Genomic DNA, 25946 nt, shown 5'->3' on the forward strand with positions numbered 1-25946 from the left:
CTTCATTTCTCGCCGTACTACTGGGTCTTCCTTACCTGATATTCCTGCTCCAGTGCCTCGCCGTTCTGCCTTGATTCACGTCGGCTGGCATCCTTTCCAATCGTCTCAACTCAATTGTAACTTGTCATGCTGATGGTCTGGAGCTTCGCTCCGCCAGGATCTTTCTCGAATGTCTTTGCTGACCCGTATGTTTCAACATCATATCATGGCTTCCTTTCCAACAACATTGACGATGGAATCGTCAGAAGGGCGAGGAAGCTGGAGGGCAGGGGGTGGGGGACGCAACTCATCATCTCTACGTGAAATCGCAGCCATAGACTTCAAACTACAATGGTGTGCTAGCAAACGAGGAACGAGGCCTCTGAGCCTTCTTTATGGGGCATCAGTAGCTGAAGTTCAACGTGGAATCGCAGAATCATGGCCTTGCATGTGAAACGCAGGCTTTGTGGAGGTACCGGGGTCACCAGTGTCTTGTACGAAGCAAACGATAAAATGAGGTCGCCTACTGGTCCTCACAGTCGTCATACTGCCCGTCATCACTAGTATTGAACAAGTGGGCTGACCAGAAAGAACCACAAATCGTGAAAACAGACAATTGACGATCTGAGCTAGCAAGCAAGTGGTATCATACAGAAGTAATCCGAACAGCAATGAAAGAACATTCCACGTTGCAATCCCTTGTCGCGAGAGATCCAGCAAAATTGTGAGCAAGCATCCCATCCGACTAATTCAATACTCCGAATCCGACTCCGCCTGAGGGTCCTCGCCATCGCTGCCCATCTCCGACTCGTTGTACTCAATTTCGTCGTCGTCAGCATCGCTGTCTGCGTTCTCATTTTCGCCCATGTAGTCCAGACCAAAATCATCCAGAGGCTGATCATCTGCATCCTGCTGAACCTTCTGGCGACTAATGGGGACGAAGAGCTTGTCATGCTTCTCCGTATCAGTCTTGCGGAAGAAAGGGTGGGTAGCCTGAAGAGGCTTTCCTTGGGCGATGAACCCCATAGGGGTGGAGACAAAGTCCTGACCACGGCGTCGAGCAGCAAGCCATTCTTGGCAAAATGTCAACGGACGAGGCGTCAGACCAGTCTTGGCTGGCTTGGCCGACGGCTTAGATTCGACTGCTCCGTCACGCTGTGCCCTCTCCAGGTCTTCATCAGAAGACTCTTCCAAGTGCTCGGAAAGAGAAGTCTCATCAATACCGAGAAGGCGGCATATCTCTGCATACTCGTCCCACTCAAAGTAGAGCCGTCCGGCGTATAATCCCAACTCAACCCTCAACCACATTGGCGCTTCCCAGTCGTTAGCAAGAGGCGGGATGCTGAGATAGTCAAGTTTGCTGAAATGAAGCATCTTGCGGGTGACGGGAGCCGAGTATAGAATGAGATGTGTCACATGCTTGGGGCCCTTGTTTCTGATAAGAGGCAGAAGCATCTCGGCTTCCTCGGGGACAACGACGAGAGCGACGCCAGTGACATCGCTCCAAAGAATCCAATTGACATTGCGCTGTAAATCACTTGTCAGAACTGCCGTCAACATGAAAGATTTGCGTAATGCACCTACCAGGAAATTGTCATTCGTCAAGTCAAAGGTGAGCTTGATTGTTCGCTCGAATTCTGTGGAAACGAACAACCGTGCCTGTGTTGATCGATCGGCGACCTTGAACTTTTTGCCGGTACCCGTCTTTGCCAGCGACTTGAGAACTGGCACGAAGCTCTGAGATCCAGCGGGAACTCTTCCGTTCAATGCGAACGACTCAATATCTTGAGCAAGGCCCGGGAACGACAGCGCTGGGTAGTGCAGGGGCTTTTTGACTTGGCGAACAGTCTCCACCTCGAATGCCACTTCTCGCTCTTGCTCGACCTCTTGCAGAGCTGAAGCATGAACAGCCCGACCCGTATCTTGGAATGCTTTGCGTCTCGTATTGAGCTCCTTGACAAAAGATCTGATCTTCAGGTTCGAACCAGCTCGGAACTCGCCAGTGCCCTTCACCTTTCGCTTGGGCTCGTACATCTGCTGCAGGCTGAATTGCTCGTTCTGCTTGATTGTGACCAGGTAGTCTTCCCTTTGGGCCTTGTCTCGCAGGAACTCGGGATGTTCAACGGTGGCCTGCATGCGCCGACAAAAGTCGATGCCTTGGGCGTAGTACAGTGGCTGCAATTGCTCAATGCCATCGCAAGTGTTGTCCAAGAGCCAGCAGATTCTGCGCGCGGTCAGTGTGGCCCAGTGCATGTATATTCATGTACTTACACGTCGTGAGAGTCGACAGTGGCGCCAAGAGGTTTGGACTGCAAATCCAGGATGCTTTGATATACCTCAGGTGGAGCAAAGAACGTGACGGATTGGGTAGTTCCCAGCTGTCTCAGTCGCATTGCAGCTGTTGGCGATGGGTCAGCCTCTGTCCACAACCATAACATGGAGATGGGTTCCTTCACTCACCTTGAACGGTATGGTCCTTGCTCTGACCGAGGCCGAGAGTAAGTGCGCCTCGAGCACTAGGGGGAAACTTCAGGTCCGTTCCTCGAGTATGTGCCTAGAGTCATTCAGCTAAAATTCCAACATAACACATGGCCGTCAAATTACCTCGTCCAAGTACACCAAACATCTGCTTAGGTCATCTGCGTACGGTGAAGCAAGTAGCGGGGTCTTTCTGCCAGTTCTCTGAATAACCCATGGTTTGTTCTGTTCGTCAAAGAACAAAGCAGCGAAAGCCCGCTGGTCAACTTCCAGCCATTTCTTTGCAAGAGTGACATTGTCCATCTCCAGGATCTGAGCTCCTGCATCGATCAGGATATTAATGTCCCGTCGCCTGAGCTCTTGCAAAAGGTCTGATTCAGTCGCTCTTTCCCCTCCGGAGCCTTCAATCTTGCGACACTCACGAGATCGCTTATGTAGAAGGTAAGTCAGGACCTCGGCGTTCGTGTGAGATAGGCCGGGAAGATCTTCCTGCTTGATCGTCAGAGGCAACATCGTACGATTGTCATTTGTGCCACTGAATCCGGTTGTCAGAGCCCTGGAAATCTCTTGGCTGTCTCCATCGTTTGAGGAGGGAGTGTCGACCGTGAATAACGGAATATCCCATCCATTGGACTGAAGCTTGACTCTGAACTGCTTAGCGTGTTGGGGAAAGACAAAGTTGTTCATGAAGTAGTCAATGGTCGTCATGTTGTACCGTACAGCCTTCCAAATCTCAACGAGCTGCAGATCGTCATCTACGTTGATGGAGTTCCATGCTTTGAGGGACTCGGGGAACGATTCGGTGGTCTGAGTCCACTTGTCATACTCAGCCGATGGATCATCGGACTTGAGAAGGTGCTCCAACGACTGGGTGAGCTGCGAGACACTGATACCGTCGTAGTAGAAAGCCAGGCATGTAAACAGAATAGCAACATCTGGATGTCCCCACTCAGACTGCTCGCTAGGAACACCCTTCGCATGATATGGCACAGCGATGGGGTCTCGCAGAGGGTGTAGACCGTACTGAACGTTCCATCGCTTCTTCAGAGTCATCATCAATATCCGATTCGCCAGAATTCCCCGTAAAAGATAGACTGTCTGGCGAACGGCGGGCCGATCCGGACAGAGTTGACGAATGCGCTGCAGAGTGACGTCCCGGGGCTTGCCTGTTAGAAACTCCCGAATCGCAAGACGGTCGGCAGCTTCTAGACTTTGGATCGGGAGGATACCATCAGTACCTCTCAACACGTCAGCGGTGAGGCCGCGAATGAGTTCTTCCTCGACATCTGACCGGAGGAAGAACAGCAGAGGAAAGCCACCACCAGGCCGTCGAACTACCTCCATCGAGTTGGGGAACGCACTCGTCAGTCCGTAAGAATGCCGATCAACAAGTCGTAGAATAGCTTGAGTGACCTGCCATCGTGAGGGATGGCCATCCACAGTAGTTTGCGAACCAGAGGGGTAGATGAGCTGTGTTCGTACAGCCAATGTGTGATCGGACTCATCGAGAATGTCACGGCACCGAGTGCGAAGCCATGATTGAACGTTGATCATGGGACCAGCTTCCGGAACTCTGTTGTCAAGAAGACGCTGCAATCCACTCAACATGAATGAGAGGTTGTGTTCGGGTTGGCATACCATCACTCCTGCTTCCTTCATCATAGTTCGGTGGACTTTGTGGTACGCCCGAATGATATGCTCCTCGGTGGGTGTTCGTCGGGAAAACGGAAGGTGGCGCACTTGACGGTCAAGCAGTCCACCTAGGCGACCTTGAAGTAATTGTGAGGTCTGAAGGAGCAAAGCTTTTGGTACAACCACTCTGACGAGGTTCTGTCGATTGGCGAGCGTTGCGGCAACCATTGGAATAATGCAGGATGTCTTGCCTGAGATACAGTCAGTATGCCACTCAGCGACAGATGGAAAGAAGACGTAGATAATCAGTCAACTTACCTTGACCCATGTTCATTTGAAGAACGGAATTGTTTCCTGAGGCGGGAGAGATTGTAGCCAGTGCTACATCGACCTGATCGGGGCGGATGAGAAGGTTCGCTTCAATCTCCAAGAGCAGCCAATCTGGGTGGTCGCAAGGCTGCCAGTTGGAATGTCCCTGGTTGCTCATCTCATCTTTGTACCGTCCAGCATCACCTCGACGAACAAAATCATTGATTCTGAGGTCTCTTTGCGTATTCGTAATTGCCAGGCCAAAGTCAATCAACGTCTCTTTCGCATATTTACCGAACGTGATGGGCTGCGCGGTTGATCTCAGCTGCTCCAACAGTGTAACGTGAGTGACTGCAGGCCACAACTGTCCAGCCTGGAGCCAAAACAGCTGTTGGGACGAATGAGTATCATCGGGCTTCTCAAGAGCCTGTCGAATCTTCTCGAATCGGCGCTGAATAGACATTAGCGATAAGGACGCCTCCCTTGCCACAAAGGCAGTTGGCTCGTTATTTTTCGAGTCTTTGGGTTGTTTCCTAGTCACAAAGGCATCCAGACTCCTCTGCAAATCCTCTCCGTACTTTTGGCGGACCATCGAGGGGGACTTAGAAAACGAGGCGACCATTTGCTTGAGCTCAGCTGTCGAGTCACTAGAAGGAATAAGCGCAGTCTTTGAAGACATCCAGCTGGGGGCGAGGACATTCGTTCCGGTGCTTCGGACGTTGGGGGACGGCAAGGTGATGGGTTTCCGAATGTGGGCTGGATGGCGGGCCTCGTTCACAGCAGTTGTTGTCTTGGTTGCAACTTTGGCGGGCTGGCTGTTAGGCTTTCTTGACTCTGTATCGATGCTTTGCAAGGTTGGGAACGTCTTTTGCAGCAGATCTGTTCTCAATCGCAAGATCTCGCCGCCTCGGAGACGCTCTTCGAAGAGCTCCTCGGAAGCAATGAAGACTGGAGCCTCGTACTCGACATCGGACTGTTTGCGGTCCAACACGCTTTGTACAGCATCGAGATGAATAGAAAGATCCATGTTTTGGTAGAGTCGCTTCCATTCAACCCTGACAAGTTTCAATGCAGCTCCCACATCGACAAGCAGAGATTTATCAAGTTCCGCAACCCCTGGCTCTTCGCACGGCCATTGAGACAGCAAGAAATTTGCCAAGTACTTGCAATCCTCATCTGATCGTCGCTCCCAGGCGTCTCTCTGTTCTCTCATCTTGCGTAACTGCTTCGCACTGGCAAATTGCTGCAACTCTTCCCCGTCATCTTTTGGCGGTGGCATCTTGTGAAGCGCAATGATGCGCATCAACTGTTCCAGCTGAGGCAGCTGGTTCGGTCTGAAGTTCTCGTACCTTTCCCACATAGGAAGCTCGATGACTTTGAGTTCGTCAAACATAGCAAAGGCAGCTAATGTTTTGATCAAACACATATCCACCTTGAAGCTGAAGGCAATCGGCGCCAGAACAAACATCAAAGCAAACGGGCTTTGTTGCTCTCGGCATGCCTTGACAAGAGACCCCCAGTTCTCCAAAACGTCAACTCCCAGACGATCAGTCAGAGACACCCTGTCATAAGCCTCTCTAAACCCTCCAACACTACTACCCATAGACAACTGAATGGCCAGAGATGATGTTGTCGAAAGCTGCTCCGGCCAGGATCGAATGAGGTGAGCAATCTCTAGGGTTTGGCAGTGCCGGGTATTGGAGGGCAAAGGACAGTCCCGAGATCGATACCTTTGGTCAGAGATGCCAAGTGGCTCAGTCCTGTCATCGAAACATCGCTCAAAGACTTGTCTCCGTGATTCGGCCCTATGCCGTAGATGGTCATCTCCAGGCGCAGGTAATGCGGCAAGGCTAGTATCCGAGGTGAGAAGCGAGAAGGTATGAAGCTCGTCGGATACAGACAAGATCCTTTCAACAAGAGGTCTGAATCTCTCATGCTGAATACTCTCAGTAGCACTATCGTCCCACATGTCCGTCTTCATCACTCGGAGATCTTCCGGATAGTACTCATGACGAGGGCTCAGGTGAGCGATCTTTGCAAGCAGGTTGACGTGGGCAGATCCTAGAACCTGCCATGGCTGACAGACCCCGGAAGACAACCACTGAAGGGCTTCCTCTGTGCCCGTTCTTCCAGTGAGGGGATCAGGGAAAACGGAAGACGTGTAGGCATGCAGCAAGGCTTTCATGTAGAGTAGCATTGGCTCCGCCGCGCAATCCAATCTTCCCAAGGACTTGTTGATGTTGAACCGCCCGTACATATCGGTAGGGTGTGTACAAGCGATCATGATGTCTTTTCCTTCGATTCGCTTGGCTTCGAATGGTCCCACAGGAACCAGAATGCTTCTTTGTGAGGGATCACGCGGGTTCCGGAAGACAAGCTTGCTACTGAGCCCGTACCACGTTCCCGCGTCCTGATCCAGATCGATCTCGGAACCAAGCTGGGGTGATTGGAGGACCTGACGAGGGTTGACATAGAAAAGAAGCTGAAGTCTTCTGATCTCCACTTCCAAATGTCTTGAAGCTGGCTGATACACCAAAATCTGGCCTTTGTGCTCAAACCCATCAAAAATTCTGCCCACACGGTTGAACAGAGGGCTGTAGGTATCGACAATTTTGTCGTATCCTGCTGCTCCTCGGGATCTTTGACAGACTCCGCGATGCACATCGAGCGTCCAATTCCTAAGGTGGATGTTCCAGATGTCGGTAGTGTGAGTGATGAACACTTTTCCGCTTTTCAAATCACTAACATATCATTAGCAAGATAGATTAAAAGAGGAAGAGGGGGAGAGACCTACAGCCAATGCCAGCAGTCGTCCAACAGCGGTCCTGGAAGATCCCACGATGTCTCTGTCCGGAAAACTTCTCTTGGAATGAGTTGGAGATATTGATTGCCTTTGGTGGCGCGGACAATCATGTTTCCGGCTTCAAATCCCACGTCGACACGATAATTTCGGGGTGTGAGGCACAGCGTGTAGTCCATTCCCTTTTGGGTAGACGGGAACGTTAGTAGGGCTTGATCACCGAAGAGCTCGTTCAGGACTTCTATATGCTCGGGCGCTTTGGGTAGCTTTCCAAGAGGCTTATTGTCGACCAGAAGAAGCCCTTGCACGTAGTTGTAGTGAACTTGAACAAGGTTGCCTTCTTCGTTCTCTTGGATGTCGCACGCGACCCATGAGGGCTGCTGTGAGCACAGGTTGTAGATCTGCCGGGGGCGATCTTCGGGCTCGGGCCAGACAGCTCGAATAGCCAACCGAAAGACGTCTGGGCTTTGGATGATGGAGGCGCACACCAAAGATGCGAGACGATATGACAGTTTCAAGTCAGAGACAACAGCATGCTGGAGTACCTGGGGCAGGGCGCCGACTTCCACCACCAGGTTGTCTTGCACGGTAATGCAGCACTCGATGTATGCTTGGAGAGAAAGCTCGTCCAAAAGGGTTGCCTGGCTGCGATGAATAACGAATGTTCTCTTGCAGAGAATCGCCGCCCACAAAGCGTACTGCTGGCATCTTCGAGCTGCTTCTGTGTCGCTTTCTTTGTATGTTTCTGCTCGCAGCATCTCCACCCAGCGCAGACAAATCTGACGTGCTCGAATGAGAGCGCTCAATGCTTTCAGCGAGGCATTGGGATTCGTGGCAGTGAGGGTATGGGTGCGCAAAAGGATGGTGATGACGACGTCCATCAGATATGTCTCGCGCCAATTGGCCTCCAAGCTGTCCAGTCGAATGATGAGCTGCTCCACAAGACGATCGCAGAATTGCTCCTCGCGAAATATTTTGTGGACTTTCCGCAGGACATCTCTTTCACGTTCGCCGCCGCTGTCATTGCCGCTGATGCCGTCGTCATCGGCTGGTCCGCTCTGACACACAAGGTTGGAAACCACCAGCAGAGTGACCTCGCTGGAGAAGTTCAAGTTCGTGGATCCGAGTTCGGTCAAGAGAGCAAGCCAGCGCTGTGCCTTCCCGGACATCAGGGTTTGCATCGCCAGGTATTCATGAACGTTGACGCCAGCGGGGCAGCTACATTGGCTGGCCATGATCTCGTAGGAGGATGGTCCGGGGGCACCAGGGGCGAAAGACCTCTGCTCAAACAGTTTGCTGAAAGGCGAGGACTTTGGGAGTGTCAGAGCCACGTGGTGCGCAAAGGTGGGACGAAATTTGAGTCTTCCGGGCCAAGTGCATGTTCCTTCGTCGAACATTCCCAGCTTCATCCCATTTGGACGGCAGACGCCCTCGCGGCCTCCTTGCCACTCAACTGGAAATGGGACTGAGGTGTAGTGGGTGGTAATGACTGACGACAATTAGGTTAGCATGGCGACTTCATTATTAGGCCCGGCCTCTGGCGCAATCACAGCAGAACATCACTTGGGGGTGAACCATTGGCGGTGGCATTGACAGTGGGGAGGAACTTACATGGCTTGGTGGTAGATGCTAGGCCAACCTTGCTCCGGTTTGGCTCAAAGAACGGCTTCAGCTGCAGATTGTCCTTGAGTAAACAACGAGGTGGGTTTCCTTCGTCATTGAACGGTGCGGCTAGTTGCCGGAGAATCCACCAAGTTGTTTCGCGGTACACTGCAAACTCCTTCGGACAGGCAAGCTCAAAGACTGTTGCTCGCGTGACCACTGGGTCCGAGGGAAGCAGGTCCTCAAAGATGGCAATCCGCATTTTCTGGGCGCTCCACATCTTGGAGCATCTGGGACAATTTGGGTCGTGCTGCTCACGTCCCAAAAGATCGAAGTCATCTCTCAGGTACGAGCAAACACTGGTGTCGATCTGCCGGATTAGATCGTCGTACCTCTGGCTCTTTTTCTTCCACTCAGACTCCTTTGAAGCTCGCAAATCATCTGCCACCTCCACAATTGATTCGTGTAACTGCTTCAAGTCGCACGCGTCTGCTGACTCAGAGTAGTATCGCTCACCGAAGCATCCTGGAGATGGGTCTTCGAATATGTTCCGACGTTCACTATTTGCGCGTTTGACGCGGGCTGAAAGAAGGAGCTGGAGCGTGTTCAGCCGAGCCATGTCGGTATACTGAGGCAGAAGAAGAACATCGAGCATCTGCGGATGTAGAACAGGGTGGAATTCCTGAAGAAGGGGAAACCAGTGACAGGCAATTGCGTCCATCCTTTGCCACATCTCCATAATGGTCAAGATCATCTGACTCTTTTGCTCGGGGTTGCCCTCGTAGAGCGGCACAGCCATGTTGGCGTAGTCCGTGATACGCTTTGCGATTTCGGAACAAGTCTCTCCGGGCATGTGGGAAAGCTCAAGCTCTCTATCAATCAGCTTGTGGTATGACTGGGCGTAGTGGCTGAGATGGTCTTTGGCGGCTTCCGCAAGACCTTCATTGGGCCTTGTCTGCTGCCTTCGTCGATGGCGAGGCATCTTGAATCGTTCCAAGGCGTTATGGAGATGAGCACGGCTGATCCGAAGGCTCAAACGAAGATCGGCATCCGCGGCCTTCCGCGGTAGCAGTGGAATGTGTTTGTGCAACGAGGCCCTCTCTTGAGCCAAAGCGACATTCAAGACCCTGTTGCAGTTTTCAATGGACTTGTTGAACTTGGGTCCAAGGAAATCGAAGAGAAAACCGTAGCGAGAGACGATGGAATCGTTGACGCAGCGCTGTTTGTCGAGGTCAAGCTTGACCAGACGTCTGCAGATCTTTTTCTTGAGGAAGTGCACTCTCTCAATGCCGATGTTGTAGCTGGGCGCTTCGTCAAGAAATTTGGACAGGACGACGGCGATGTAGAACTTGTACTCTAGGCGACCCGACTCTGCATCCAATGCCGTGGATAGATACCGCTGAATACCGACGCGAATGACCAACCACAGAGGGAGCCGACGCCAGGGTTTCTCAGCTCTGTTCCAGCATACGTCGTCCCGTACTCGCTTCCGCAAAAGGATGGGGGCAATCCTGCGGCCGTTCTCCTCGAGAATTGCCATGAGCATAGAAGTGATGATTGACGGATCGCCCGTGTTGCGGTACTCGTAGACAATGGCGCCGGCCTTGAACGTATGGGCGGCAAAGGTCTTGGTGTTCTCAAGCGAGGCCTGCTCAATGAAGCTCGCGACGCTTGTCTGGAAGTCTTCGTCGCTGAAGGTGGTGTAAGGCACCGCAACAGCGATGCCCGGGAAGTCCCAGACCAGGGCAGCCTTGGTGGCCAAGACGTCTTCGTTGCGAGGAGAGGCTTCGAAGGCCTCAAACACGACGCAATCCTTGAAGATGGGACTGCAAGGTTGTTAGCGACGTGGAAGCTGCATCTATGCATGGGGTGCAAACACTCACTCCTGGGCTCTGCGGACGATCAAGCCAGCATTCTGACTCTCGACGTGGAGAATGAGGCAACCCGAAGGATCTAGGTTCTGAAAACGACGCACCAGGCTGGACTTGTCGATTCTTCCGGCGCGATTGACTTGCTGGCAGGCGATAAGGGTCTGGCGAAGTGATTGCCAATGGCTGTGGGAGGGATTGTCTGTCTCGCTGCCGCTCATGATGCTGGCGGCGCCGATGAGGCGCTCGAGGAGAGCACCTTCGACGAGACGAAGCTGTCGATCATGTTCCTGGCGCTGTGGAAGCTGAGCGGGCAAAACCAAGTGGTTGAAAAGCGCGTCGTTGACCGCCGCCGGCTCCATCTTGGGCGTTTGCAGCCGCTCGGCTCGGGATGCTGTGGGAATCTGGAGTCGTATGCTTGTGTGTAGTGTGTTTTTTTTGGGGGGAAGGGAATGTTACAAAAGATGGGAGGCGGTTCTCAAAAAGACGTCAACACGGGAAATCGAATGGTGGTGAAGACGCGACGAGGGTCTGGGAGGAAAAGAGAAGGTGAAGGTGAAGTCGACGAAGTGTCGTGTGGAAGCTGGAAAGGCAGAGGACCCACTTTAGTCCGCTGGTGCCCTTTTCTGGGCGTGCAATGCTGTCTAGTAGGTCTTTTATTTCTGGGACGAGGCAAGAGCTGCCTGGGAGAGTGCCTGCCTTCCCGACGTGTGGTGGGTAGGTCCTTGTCTGCCTTAAGGTTGTCCAAGTCGACAAACGGCCCACCAACGGCCCTGCAGGAGGCCGACCCAACGAGAGAAAAGAGACAACAACGGAAAAGATAGCAAAGGCACCAACAGCGGCAGTAATAGAGACGACGGCGAAGAAAAGGGACGACGACGAAGAAAAGGGACGACGACCAGAAACAGCAATATCGCACAATAACTGACTTCCAACGTCTTCCTGTCTTTCGTAAGCACACGATGTTGCTCAGTTCCGTCTCATACTCCCCAAGAACGAAGGGTGGCTCCATGAGGATACCCAAACGCAATACCAATCACCTGAAATTCTAGAAATGCTACATTAGCTCCTACAAGAGGGTTCCATCACAAAATCACCGGCCATACCAGCACATGCTTCACGAGCCCTCTCAAACCTTGATCCACAACCACTTGCCATGCTTCCTCGCCCTCGCCATCCTCGCCGCGATGAGGAAACACATTCCCGCCAACATACACGCCCCGGCGTACGCCTGCGCCCCCGTATACTTGCCCCCCTCGGCCGAGATGATGGCGCCCGCGATGGGCTGTCCGATGAGCACCGCAAACGAGATGAGCGTGAAGGTCATGCCCATCCGCGTCCCCTGCTTCCTCGGGTCCGCCGTCAGCGTGCCGATGCCCGAGGGCATGAGACTCTGGATCGCCCCCGTGAAGAAGCCGTAAAAGGTCGTCCAGACGTAGAGCCCCGTGACGGAGGACACGGCCGGCCAGCAGAGCATCATGACGCCGGAGATGAACGACATGGGGATAAACATGTTGACGGTGCCGATGTAGTAGGATGCAAAGTAGGCTGGGATGAGTCGCCCGGGCACGCCGGTGCCGTTGAGGAGGAGTAGGAGGTTCAGCGAAGATGTGTAGCTGAGTCCGACGATGTCGCGGGAGTACGAGGCGATGTAATATGATGCGAAGAAAACGCCGAGGTAGTTCTGTTGCGCCAGGTTAGCATCCAAATGTCACTGCCAACAGCAGGGAAACCTACCAGCCATGATCCAAGGGCATAGAAAGTGTACTCCAACTCCTTGAACGCCGCCCACTCGACCAGACTCCCAGCCTTCCTTGGCTTGATTCTAGGTTTCAAGATGAGAGACGTGACAAGTAACGTCGCCATCTGCACCAGCGCGATCGCCCGAATAGTCCACCCAAAGCCGATCTTAGGAAGCAGCTGCCTCACCATGCTAGGGTAGATCATACCACCAGTCGAGCTACCAATCGACACAAATCCTAGGGCAAGAGCCTTCTTCTTGTCAAAGTAGGTCGATGCCGTGGAGAGACTGGGACAGAACAAAAAGCCATTGCCGAGGCCCATGCAGATACCCTGAGCGAGGAAGAACTGCCAGTACTGTGTGCAGAAGGAGGTCGTGACCATCCCTAAGACTACAAGGATGAAGCCCGCAATGAACAGGGGACGGAAATAGCCAGCGTCAGTGAGCCGGCCAGTGAACGCGCCGATGAAGAAGAGGAGGAACACCTCGAAGGAGCCGATCCAGGCGATATCGGATGGTGGGCGGGAGAGAGTAGTGGTGTAGTAGGGTTGAAAGACGCCGTATGAGTTCACGATGCCCCTGAAGATGTTAGCTCTGAGTGAAGGAAAGAAGACCCACAAGACTTACCATGTATTCATGATGACGAGATGGGTGCCGAAGACTGTCTTAAGTTAACACAAGACACTTCTAGATTGAGGTCGTCAGCTACATACTAGCAAGCCAAGCCTTTACGCCTCCATCAGGCGGCGGTCCTTCGCCGACGCTAGACGCTGTAGTCGCCCGACTCAAGACTCGGTCCACACCTCCGGATTCCGGTTCGGCCCTCGGACCCGCGGCGCCGCCGCGTGGCTCATCGGCCCCGTCATCCTCGGAGGAGGACGACAGCGACAAGAAAAACGCAGGCTCCTCCGCTTCCCCGCTGTTTTCTGCATCTTTCCCGTCTTTCTCCACCTTGCTGCCGGGGACGGCAGTCACCTGCGGAGTCTGTTTCTCGGCATCATGGTTTGGTTCCGATGACGGCGGTGAAGGGGAGACCATGGCCCCGTTAGCTGCCAAGAGCGCGTGAATGAACGGTTTTCGGTCGGGAAGCTCAAGTCTCAAGGCTTCATGGTTCCGTCAGTCTAACAAGAAAGATTTATGACTCAATTAATCATAAGAACAATTCCGCAATACACGCGATATGTCGAGTTGCTTGTAGTGTTTGATCAACATCCACCAAACAACAAAAAACAATACCCGCAGGCCACACGCGCGACCACCCATGGTTATTTAAGCGGCGCCTGAGTCATGACATGTCGACATTTCCACCGGCCATCGGCCAGGTTGGTTTCGGCCGGGGTTAGTCCCCTTCTGAGATAAACGACAGTAGTACTACGCCGGGGTCGGTGTCCCTGAGTGGGGGTAACTTTGACGCCGATGCGACGCAGAAGCGACGCTTCATGTTATTTTTCGACTTTTGCAATTTCACCCATCGGAAATCCTTGCCCGAAATTGCGCAAAGAGCAGCACGTGAGAATCCTGCTCCGGGGTTTGTCGACTTTGCGGGCCCCGCAGTCCTCTTTCAATAGCCGTTGGTGTGGTGCATCAGCAGACTGCTGCAATTGGACCGCATTGGACCGGATGCGCTCAGTTCAATAGCCGGAGGATCGGCCGGGTCCGGTTCCGGCAGATCGGCCGGGTCCGGTTCCGGCAGGTCGGGGGCCCGGCCCGCGCGGCACACACTGGCCAAGCCAAGCCCCCCAATTGAAGCCAGACCAACGGAAGACAACATCGATGATGACTAAGAAGTCTCGGCCGAGACATCTCCCAACTACCTAGGTACATCGTCGGAGTCATCCCTCGAACCTCACTTCGTCATTGCAAGGCCTGATATGCGGCCAAGCAGGACGCACAGCTCCAAAGTGGACGCCAACATCGCTAAACACCAACAGCCAAGATGAACGTTTGCCGGGATCATCACTGAGCCATGGCAGCAACCGCATCGTGACCCGACCCGTTTGTTGGCCCCCTCAGCCACCCAACAAACGTTTGACGGCGGCTGGGGCTGTATTCGGGGGCATTTGAACCTGGAAGTCAAGCATCTGGCCGCGAGGCATATTTCCAACTCCTCGTATTCCATGCATTTCTGCCACTTTAACATCCCAACCTGTTGGGTGCTTGTCGCTTCCCCTGTCCGCTAGCTTGCAGCCAGTCAGAGAGCTGCTTGCTTGCTTCTTGTGGTCGGCCTCCGACCTTGAGCTAATCTTTCATTGGCACAGATGGCACCAACATGCTTCTCGCAATGTGGCTGCTGTCGTTAGACACCACACATTAACATTGCCCCTGCACATTGGCGTGTTCAGTGACTTTTTAGACTTCGAGTCTATTGCTATCCTAGGACGCAGACCGAAGACATGCGGGGCAGTCCGCCATCATTGAGACGGCTTGCAGGCCACTTGTGATGTGATGCTATCCGTACAAAACCAACACACCTCGCACTCGGAGATCCCGTCGGCTTCATTACTCACAACAAATATCTGCACTCACTAGAGCCGCAAATTTCAACATCTATCCCAACTTACAATATGGCCACAGACCGAGGGTGAGAAGCAATCCTATTGTCAAGTCACAAGTCTCAAACGCTAAACTAACATCACCCCCATTTAGATGGCGTTCTTCTGCGACGTTCTCTCCGTCTCAACCCTGTCGATACTACATGAGGAACGGCACATGTGGTTTCGGACCTAGATGCAAGTTCTCGCATGATCGCAATGCCAAAGACTCATACCATCAAGACTGGCGATCAAATGCACAAAACAGCCATGGCGAAAATCAGCTGGACTGGAGATCCACCGCGTTCGGAGGCAACGGACGGGATAGGTATCAGCAAGGCTGGCGAACCAACAGCTCGACTGCACAGAACGGTCGGGACGAGCCCCCAGAAAATAGGTCTACCACGACGACCATCCCTTTCAGCCTCACATCAAGCAAACCATCCGAGGCTGAGCGAGATAAGCTCCAAGCATGGAGAAGGCTCCGCCCCTTGCCGTCAATCATCGAAGACCGCGACACCAGATACTACCTTCGAATGGCACATGAGTTGATTGAGCATCATACCAGCGTTGCACAAGACGTAATCAAAGAAATGGCCTCCGGCCGCAGGTTGCCTCTCATCAAAGAAACTCTCGAGCCTTTGTCCACGTCGGCGACACTCGGAGAGAAAGCTTCACTCTTGAAACACCGGATCCATCCCCTCTTTCTCATCGTCACCCACTCAAGCGTAGTGGGTTCAGTGGTTGTGGAACAAGAAGTGGCCGAAATCTACCGTATCTTCCTAGGCGTCAATGCTACCCGACTCAAACTGCTCTTCGGCTTCATCATCCACATCATTGATCATTGGGCTGAGATTAGTTGGGAAGGTGAAACAATTTCTAGTATAGAAACTATCTCGCTCAGCTGTGAGGTGCTTGCCAGGGTCATCGAAACAAGCACTTCCAATATGATCAACGAGCATGTTATATCCATCGTGAAGGATATCCAGCTGCGACTCGAAGTTTTCGGGGCGGAGGGTGATGCCTTCTACACTGTTCAAGCATCCAGGTTTCTTGAATACATTCGCCGTCGTCTTGACATCGGTCAATCTCTCCCTGATGCCTCTCACATTCCAACATCCACGGGTGCAACGGCCGACTTTATCCTCACTCAGGACTTTCCTGGTAATCTCTCCCGGAACGGAAGAAGACACGACAATGACCATGCCGACATCAAGGACATCAAGCTGATGCCCACTCACGAGGAGATTATGTCGTCAAGGGAGGAGTATTTACCGACTACAAACCCATATCAGCATCACTTGCAGGGGTTGCGGGGTTTCCTGGATCGGCAGTTTCGCTTATTGCGTGAAGACACCTTGCATGATCTTCGTGAAGCAATACGAACCAGCATCAAGACAAACAGCAAAGTTCGTGAGGTGCGCACGAGGGTCGTCATTTACGAACAAGCTACCCCTGTGGAGGTTTGTTTCGAAGAGTGGTCAGGACTCGAGTTCATCGTCAGGTTTGACCAACCACGTGCTGCAAGGGTGTTGGAAAAAGCAGATAGAGCAGCTTGGTGGATGCACAACAAGAGGTTGGTGGATGGCGCCTTGGTCTGTATCCTCGATGAGGCTGGCAGTGTTCTGTTTTTCCAGGTCTCCAGGTCTACCAACAGGACAACACGGAACCACGACTTGCACGGTCAACAGGACGAAAATGACGAACAAGAGCCATACTACAGCCTACCCGAGGATCGCCAACACGCCTTCGTGTACCTCAGGCTCGTGGAAACCGACACCGACAGCGTCAAAGCGTCCCTCTTATGGTTCAAGACTGGAGTTACTGGTCAACGCCGGCTTCTTTTCGAATTCCCTTCAATTCTCTTACCCGCCTTCGCACCCCCATTGAAGGCCTTACAGAAAATGTCGCAGAATCTCGATTTACCCTTCCAGGACCTTCTGCTTATGCATGGAAGAGATAACGCTGTTGATATTCCACCTCCTCTCTACTCCCGGCGTTCTGGTTTTTCATTTGACTTGAGTTGTGTATGCAATGATGGGACTGATATCTCGTTCACACCCGGCGAAACACTTGAGCCGAGTGAGTTGAGCCGACATTCTTCTCTGGACTTTACTCAGTCTAAGGCCATTCTCAATTCACTCGGCCGATCGTTTGCATTGATTCAAGGCCCCCCTGGCACAGGCAAGAGCTACACTGGAGAGGCTCTCATCAAGGTGTTGCTCGCCAACAAGTCCAAAGCCAAATTGGGACCGATAATTTGTGTCTGCTACACAAACCATGCCTTGGATCAGTTGCTGGAGCATTTGATTGACGGGAAGGTCCAAAACATCATTCGAATCGGATCTAGATCCAAGTCAGACAGACTTCAGAGTGTCAATTTGAGAGAGGTCGTGAAGGGCATCACCCGTACGGCAGCTGAAGTCGGCGCATTCTACGATACCAGAGAGGATCTCCATACAGAAACAATGGAGGTCGTTGATGAACTAAAGAATTATCAGCAGATCAACGTTGATAGACAGATCAAGGTCTTTCTCGCAGGAAACCATCGAGATCACTACGAGGAGCTGTTCGGGCAGCTTCAAATTCCACATGAAGTCGACGAAGGCTATGAAGTGGTGAATTACAATCGGAAGAACAGCCTTTCGAGGTGGTTGCATGGCGGCTGGAACATCAACACGCCCGATCGCCCTCTCAGTGCCCTTTATGAAGGAAGATTGTCTGAAATGAACCACCGAGAGCGCACTCTCATTTATCGGGACTGGGCGCGGCAAGCTCTCGACAGTGACCTGGACGTGCTGTCTGAGTTGCACGATGTATACGACAAAGGACGGCAGCGCAGCGACCGCGTCAGAAGCGCCACCGAACTACGATGCCTCCAGCAGGCTAACATTATCGGCGTTACTACGACTGGGCTTGCAAGAAATCTTGACCTTCTTCGGCGGGTGCAAAGCAAGGTCCTGTTGTGCGAAGAGGCGGGCGAGGTTCTCGAGGCACACCTAGTCACTGCCCTCCTCCCGACGATAGAGCATGCAGTCTTGATCGGGGATCACCTTCAACTACGTCCGCAGATTAAGGATTGGAGGCTACAACGGGCCAATCCAGCCGGGGTCAAGTACTCCCTCGACGTGTCCCTTTTTGAAAGGCTTGTTCATCCCACCACGCCGAACACCCCGGGCCTTCCTTTCAGCGTTCTCGATACGCAGAGACGCATGCATCCCTCAATCTCAGAGCTGGTTCAATCCACTTACCCATCTTTAGAGAACTCACCCACTGTGTTGGATTATCCTGAAGTTTGTGGTATTTCCAAGAGGCTGTTTTGGCTTCACCACGAATGCCCCGAAGGTGGCCGAAAGTATGACTCGGAGTTGATTGAAACTTCATACGCCAATGATTTTGAGGTCCAAATGGCTTGTGGGCTCGTCTCACATTTGCTCAAGCAAGGTGTCTACAAGACTGGGACAATTTCAGTCTTGACGCCCTACCTGGGACAGCTGAACAAGCTACGACAGGAGCTTGGCTCTAGCATGCAAATCGTCGTCAACGAACGTGATCTGGACGATCTTGCCAACATCAACTCATCGGACCCCACTGCACAAGTCGCCCAGACGATGAGCGCAGCCAAGTCATCCATGCTGAACGGGGTACGGGTCGCTACCGTGGACAACTTTCAGGGTGAAGAGGCTGATGTCGTGGTTGTTTCTCTCGTTCGAAGCAACAACGAGAGAAGATGCGGGTTCCTCAGCACCTCCAACCGCATAAACGTTCTCCTGTCTCGAGCACGGCATGGTATGTACATAATTGGCAACGCTCACACTGCGTCATCCGTGGCTATGTGGGATGAGGTCATTACCAAACTTCGGCAAAACGGCAACTTTGGCAAAGAACTCGAATTGCAGTGCTCAAGACACCCAAGCAACAAGGGAATGGTGTCCCACCCGGAGCACTTCGTCAAGTTTTCTCCCGATGGGGGCTGCCAGCTCCGGTGCGACCGCAGGCTGGGCTGCGGGCACTCGTGTACTGGGCCATGCCATGCCGACCACCTACACAACGCCATCAAGTGCCTTGAAGATTGCGCCCGACCAAAAGAGCACTGCGATCATCCTTGCCGCAAGCGTTGTGGCGAACCTTGCGACAAGGCCTGCTTGGAGATTCTTAATGGGCTTGGGCTCGAGCTTCCATGCGGTCATACCATCGACACAATCGAGTGCTGGAAAGCACAGAATCCCGAGTCCATCAGATGCTCTGTCATAGTTGAGAAGACTGTCCCTGGATGCGGGCATACACCGAAAGTGGCTTGTCATGTTGATGTGGCCGCATCAACCTACTTATGCAGCTCCAAATGCGCTGACGTCCTATCTTGCGGGCATGAGTGCAACAGAAGATGTTCCGCCTGTCGGGAAAGAGTGAACGGCGAAGTCATCAAAGAGAACCACAGGGAGTGTCAGCAACTCTGCGAGAAGCAGTTCACAACATGCAGTCATCGGTGCCGCTCGACTTGTCACTATGGAAAAGCGTGTCCGCCTTGCACCTCGCCATGCGAGAATCGGTGCTCTCATTCGAAGTGTGGCAAACCATGCAACGAACCCTGCCCCCCTTGCGCAGAGGAGACATGCGCCTCCTGTTGCCCGCACTCCCAGTGCAATATGCCGTAAGTTGAGATGGACCAAAAGCTTTTGCAATGGCTAAGAGAAAAACAGATGTGCTGCACCATGTGACTGGGTACCATGTTCAAGGAGATGCACCAAAGAACTTCCATGTGGTCATCAATGTAAGTCCGACACGCCTTCTATGGCCAATAGATACAAGTCGCTGACTGTAACAAGGCCCGTCTGTATGTGGAGAAGTTTGTCCCGACGAGAGGTACTGCCAGGAGTGCGCATCGGATGAGATCAAGACGAGAGTTGTTGATCTCGTCATCATGGACGACTACTGTGCAGTAGACCTTGATGAGGACCCCTGCATCTTCCCTGACTGCGGCCACTTCTGGACCTCTTCGACAATGGATGGGCAAATGGGCCTCAGCGACTTTTACGGAATTTCCGACGAAGGAATTCCGGTCGCCCTCAAAGGCGGCTCGCAGCCATTCACGGTCACTAACATCAAAGCATGCCCCGACTGTCGCGGGTCTCTGAGAAACATGTCTCGATATGGAAGGATCGTCCGTCGCGGAATTCTCGACGAGTCAACGAAGAAATTCATCGATTGGTCGAATAGAAGGTGGAAGGAGCTATCTGAAGCGTTTCTCGCCGCGCAGGAGAGACTACAATCGAAAGATCTAACGCATTTCTCTTTCCCCGTTTCCCGCGAGCAGGGATACGACTTGAGGGGTCCGCGACAAGAACAAATCGATCAGGTGTTCAAACTCACTTCAGGTGCCCGACACCTAGAGATCAAAATGATACGGCGGCAAATCCTGCTCTTCCTCGAACAGGTCAAGAAGGATGAGCAACCATATCAGCGAGTGGCAAACTTGGTCCGACATGTCAACAACCGCCGAAGAGAGACTGGCAATTTCTGCTTCGACGAGTCTGTGATCCAACTGGGGAGCCTTCTCCAAGCAACAACTCTCCTTTTACGGTGCGATCTGCTGATCATTTCCGACTACCTCAGCCTTTGCCGCAAGTCCAAAGGCGGCACCGCCAGCTCTGTCAAGGTCGACCCGATTCCTTACATCAAAGACTGTTTCGAAGTCATCAAAACCGCATCCTCCAAGGTTTTGGTACGCCAAGAGATAGAGGCGCGCATCTTTGTCGGCATGTTCTCCTCATTCATCCCTCCACCGACTAGATTGGAAACAGAAGAAGACAAAGGTGAAGAAGACGGCAGGCTCAAGAGCCTCAAGGCAAAACAAAAGATCCGCCAGATTGGAATGAAATATCTCGAGGTTGCTCAAGAGCAGATACGCGATAACCCGTCAGTCTCAGCGCTGCAAAGCGAGTATGAGACGGCATGGCGCATGCTGCATGATGGGGTATTCTACAGCGATGTTTCAAACGATGAACTGCGATCAGTTTACAAGGCCATGTCCAAAGAGTTTGGAGGGACAGGCCACTGGTACTATTGTGCCAACATGCATCCTTTCACTATTGGGGAATGCGGCATGGCAATGGAGACCGCGAGATGTCCTGAGTGTGGAGAGCCGGTCGGTGGGCAAAGCCATCAGTTCGCCGAGGGAGTCCAGCGTGCCAATGACATTGAGGAGGTCGGAACCGACATGAGCTGAGTGAATCTGGATAGGGCTTTGTAGTTAGGATCTCCACTCTCTGAATAAATTGGCAAGTCTACACTATCATCCTTGCACACATTTATTCTTCTTTCTGAACGGGGGGTTGACTACGAGAATGTTTGTGTATCACTAGAAGAGACACTAGAAAGTTGATGTCTTGTTGCATGTAAGACGGTCTTCAATTGGAAAAGTCACTCCCTGCGACTAAGTATAGACCTCCGAATACGAGTACTAAAACCCTCCACGTGCTGGATTTGTGGCTTGTATTTAAATCGTGCGCAACTGTAGGAAGTTATAGGTCTTATGTTAATGGATGTTGTTGGGCTTCTTGATAGATTCTGCTGACTCCCCAGTTAATTGCGTTAAGTACTGATACAGACGAATGCAGCCATTCTTGATAGGAATATCACCTCTGAGACTGAAGGGAATCGAGTAATATTGCTGAGAAAAACATAACTTTCCATAGAATGTAGAGCGTAGCTAATGTTCATCTTTCAGTCTGAAGACTTTCTGGATAACCTTTTATGAAACTATCTTAAGATACTAATACTGAAATGGTTATAGGCCTAGCGGCTAAGAGCTATGCGACGTAGCGGTATATATATACCTAAGGGTACGTAGAGCTACTATAGCTATATAACTCTATAGTTTTAAAGCCTACGATTTTAAAAGAAAAAGGAAAGAACTTCTTATTTACTTTATAGATCTAAAATAAAAAGAATAAGATTAAAAACTTAAAAATCTACTAAAAAATAAGTAAATTCTACTTCTAATCTATAAGGATTAGTAATAATATCTAAACTAATTTCTTACCTCTTAAAAAGGGCTAGTAATCTAATCTCTAAATACTAAAAATACTAAAAAATTTAGTAAATTTATTAAACTTTATTCTAATTATTTCTAATTATCTTTTCTTTAGTCTTTTAAACTAAAAGATAATTCCCTATATATTTATATATATATAAGAGTACTATATTTACTAATAGAACTTATAATAAGTATTTCTATAATTTTAAACTTTTTTTATTTCTCTTATATAAGTAATATCCTATTTAAACTTTAGTTTATAATATACCTATCTTTATTATCCTCTTAGCTTTAAAAGTCTATAAGTATAAATCTTAAATAATATATAAACTTCTATTTAAACCTAAAAGTTAATATATTAATTAATATATATTACTTAATTAATTACTATTAGCTTTAGAATAAACTATTTAGGAGGGTAAGTAGAATAGTTATTTATAGTTATAAAGCTTTAAATAGGAACTAAAGATTTATATAATAATAAAATAGGATTTTTATAGCTAAGAGTTATAAATATAGGCTTATTATAATTATTATACCCCTCTAGGATTAGAAAGCTAGAAGCTAAGCTTTCTAATAAGGATAAAATAGTAATTAGAAGCTAAATTAGTATTATAAGTTCTTAAGGTGAGTTTATTAATAGAAGTAGACTAGGGGGTTACTTTAGGGATAATTATATAGTTCCTTTCTTAGCTATTTTATTTAAGTAAGTTATTACTATCTATATTATAAAATAGAGTAAGAGGTTTTTATAAATTAAATTATATCTATAAAACTTAGTAGTAATTTATAATTTATACTTACTAACTAGAAATAAAGAGCTTTAGTAATAAAAGTTCTTATTAGTAGTAATATTATTACTAAAATAGATATTAAGGAATCTTTTTATAATAAAGTAATAAACTTAATTAATATAGTAAATTTTATAGCTATAACTATTAAACTACTATACTAAATTAACTACTTAAATATATTATAGTAGGATAGTAATAAGGTCCTTAAATACTTTAAGTAGCTTATACTAAATAGTAAAGGCTTTAATAATATTAATAAACTCTTAGTTATTTTACTAATTAAAATTTAAATTTATAAAGTAGCTCTTCTTATTAGTTTAGTTTACTACTAAGTAGATAAAGTAGTTTTATTTAATTTATAAAAAATATATAATTATATTAGAATTCTATAAGTTATTTTTATACTTATTTATAAAGAGGTTTATATTAATAGCTTCCTCTTCTTTTTAGTTAGTATTTTATAATATAGTATTTAGTAAGTAAATCTAGACTTTATAGTAGGTATCTCTTATAATAAAATATACTAATATAGTGAGATATTTAATTTAGAAGAAGTTTTTTATATAGAGGATATTTTAGGTATTATATAGATTAATTAGTATTTTAAGTAATATAATAGGGGTTTAGCTAGCTTATTTTCTAAAATTATTAAAGCTAGTAGTAAATTAGGTTTATAAAGAACTCTTTAAGCTAAGATTTAAATTATTATAGTATTTTATAGTTTAATAAGATCTAACTTCTTTAAGCTATAAAGTTTTAGTAAAGCTATAAGGGTATATAAACTTATTTTAAGTAGTTCTAAAAATAAATTAGGTCTATAAAGGGGTACTTTTAGTAAGGTAAGGTAACTAGTATATTATTCTTATTCTTTTAAACTACTATAAAAGGTATCTTATATAGGATATAATTATATTCTATCCTCTTATTACTTTAAGCTTAATAATAACTATCTCTTTTATATTTTAGACTTAAATAGTATAACTACTTCTAGGGGGTTTATTTATTAGTATAAACCTACTATTTAGTACTAATAGAGTTAGCTATTCCTTACTTAGTAAGTTTAAAGGTTTCTTTTTATTATTATATTTTAAGTATTTATTATATAGTTTCTTATATTTTATAATAGCTTCTAAGGTAGGTAGATTAATTAGTTTTTATAATAGCTTTAACTTATTTATAAGCTATTAAAGTCTAAATCTTTAGTATTTAAAACTTTATAAAACTTTATTAAATTTAGCTATAATATATTAAACTTAGTTTATTAATATATCTTAAACTACTCTATTTAAACTACTAAAGTTACTAAAGTTATTAAAGTACTTAAAGTAATTAAGTATAATTACTTTAGAGTATTATATAGAGTTAATTTATAGAATATCTAAAATAGTAAGCTATTAGAATAAAGCTTATTAAGAGTATAGTAAGAAGCTAATAAAGAAGTACTTAATATTTCTAAAAATTATAATAAGTTTATTTTTAGTTTCTCTATCTTCTTAGTAGTTATTATATATAAATATCTATCTTATTAAAGTATTTAGTAGTATTTTAGCTTATATTTAGTTTATTTTATTAAATAGTATTATAAAGTGTTTAGTAAAAAGGATAAAATAGTATTATTATATATTTTTAACTATAAAGTAGTTTATTAATAAGGAGCCTCTAAATAAGTTTAAAGTTAGTTTAACTCTCTAATTAATATAATATATAGCTATAGTAAAGCCTCTTATAATATTATTACTATTTAGTGTAGTAGTAGTGAGAATAATACTTTAGAGGTTATAGGTATTTATAATACTTTTAAGTATCTTTAAATCTAACTATAGGTATCTTAAATAGATTATTATTAATTTTTATTTATTAAGGAGGTACTATTATAACTTAATATCTCTTAGTTATAGCTATATAAGTATTAGGATTAGTTTTTTATTAAAGGGGGAGGAAGTATTATTAAAGTATATAAGCTTTAGCTAAATAGTAGTTCTATTAATATATTTAAGTAACTTATCTCTCTTATAGTTAACTTAGAAGTATAATTAGATTAAGGTCTTAGAGGTCTATTTAGATTAAATAAGTTACTTAACTATATAAGTTTTAATAAAACCTTTAGTAAAAGCTTTTTCTTAGATAGATATTATATTAACTAAGTTAAATAAAGGTAAAAATATAATAGTTCTTAAGAAAGGTATAGTATATACTTTATAGATATAATTAGTTATAGTATAATATATAGGTAATAAAATAAAGAAAAAGAGGGGGGGAGAGTAGTATTAATATAATATATAGAGGGTATATTAGAAAATAGAGAAAATAAGGGTAATTAGTATAATAGTTACTTAGTAATAATTTATAGATATAAATAGTAGTTATATAGTTATTTACTTAAAGTTTATAAATAAAGGTTATAGGTAAAATAGTAGTAATTTATAAATATAGGTAGGTAGCTATAATTACTTATTTTATTAAAAATAAGATAAAAAATAGCTATTAAAGTAAATTAAAACTTAAAGTAAGAAGGTAAGTATAATTATTATTAAATTAGTAGCTTTAATTACTTTATTTACTTATCTATTTATATCCCCTTTATAAGCTATTAAAGTAGTATTTCTTTCTTTTATTAATAACTTATCTATATTATCCCCTAAATAAATAATTATTATACTTTAAGTCTATAAAACTTATATTCTTATTAACTAATAAGTTTTTAGTACTTTTCTTTATTATAGTTAAAGATATTAACTAGCCTTAAGAGTAATACTTTTTAGCTTATTATAAGTTTTAGCTACTAACTAATTCTAAGAAGTAACTAACTAATATAGAATTTAACTTTCTTTTTTATATTATATTAAATAACTTAAGTTTAATTATAGGTTCTTATTATATATCCTTATTATCTCTAGCTATTTAACTAATAAGTTTTTTTATAGTTTTTTATAAACTTTATTTAGTATAAACTTAAACTTCTATAACTTTATAATATATATTATAAAGTAGACTTTAGCTTATTTATACCCTCTATACTTATAAAATAGGTTATAAAATAATTTTAGTAAAATATAATAAGTATAAAGTATTTATTATATATAGTTAGCTACTTAGGTATCTCTTTTAACTTCCTTTATAGGTAGGTATTTATTATAAGTAGCTTTATAACTTCCTATAAACTTTAGGTAACTAAA

At 47.0% G+C, this 25946-nt stretch overlaps 3 protein-coding genes across 3 annotated transcripts; 1 reads left to right on the top strand and 2 right to left on the bottom strand.

Moving 5' to 3' along the window:
- Positions 1-729: 729 nt before the first annotated feature.
- GCG54_00010118 (uncharacterized protein) lies at positions 730-11030 on the bottom strand (the record flags this gene model as incomplete). The annotated part of the gene is made up of 9 exons (XM_045410049.1): positions 730-1506; positions 1564-2203; positions 2251-2377; positions 2440-2533; positions 2584-4340; positions 4408-7139; positions 7193-8687; positions 8810-10626; positions 10684-11030. 9 exons carry the CDS (start codon positions 11028-11030, stop codon positions 730-732), a joined length of 9786 nt encoding a protein of 3261 aa, XP_045259084.1.
- A 767-nt stretch (positions 11031-11797) lies between these two features.
- Positions 11798-13447, bottom strand: GCG54_00010119 (Leporins efflux protein lepC; the record flags this gene model as incomplete). The annotated part of the gene is made up of 4 exons (XM_045410050.1): positions 11798-12352; positions 12406-12988; positions 13037-13070; positions 13123-13447. The coding sequence occupies 4 exons, from the start codon at positions 13445-13447 to the stop codon at positions 11798-11800; spliced, it is 1497 nt and encodes a 498-aa protein (XP_045259085.1).
- Positions 13448-14973: 1526 nt separating this feature from the next.
- GCG54_00010120 (NFX1-type zinc finger-containing protein 1) lies at positions 14974-21166 on the top strand (the record flags this gene model as incomplete). The annotated part of the gene is given in 6 exon segments (XM_045410051.1): positions 14974-14990; positions 15056-19358; positions 19369-19405; positions 19421-19591; positions 19641-19711; positions 19814-21166. 6 exon segments carry the CDS (start codon positions 14974-14976, stop codon positions 21164-21166), a joined length of 5952 nt encoding a protein of 1983 aa, XP_045259086.1.
- Positions 21167-25946: the final 4780 nt, after the last annotated feature.

The sequence above is a fragment of the Colletotrichum gloeosporioides genome (genome assembly GCF_011800055.1).
Source record: "Colletotrichum gloeosporioides strain Lc1 chromosome Unknown consensus_82, whole genome shotgun sequence".
Lineage (NCBI taxonomy): Eukaryota > Fungi > Ascomycota > Sordariomycetes > Glomerellales > Glomerellaceae > Colletotrichum > Colletotrichum gloeosporioides.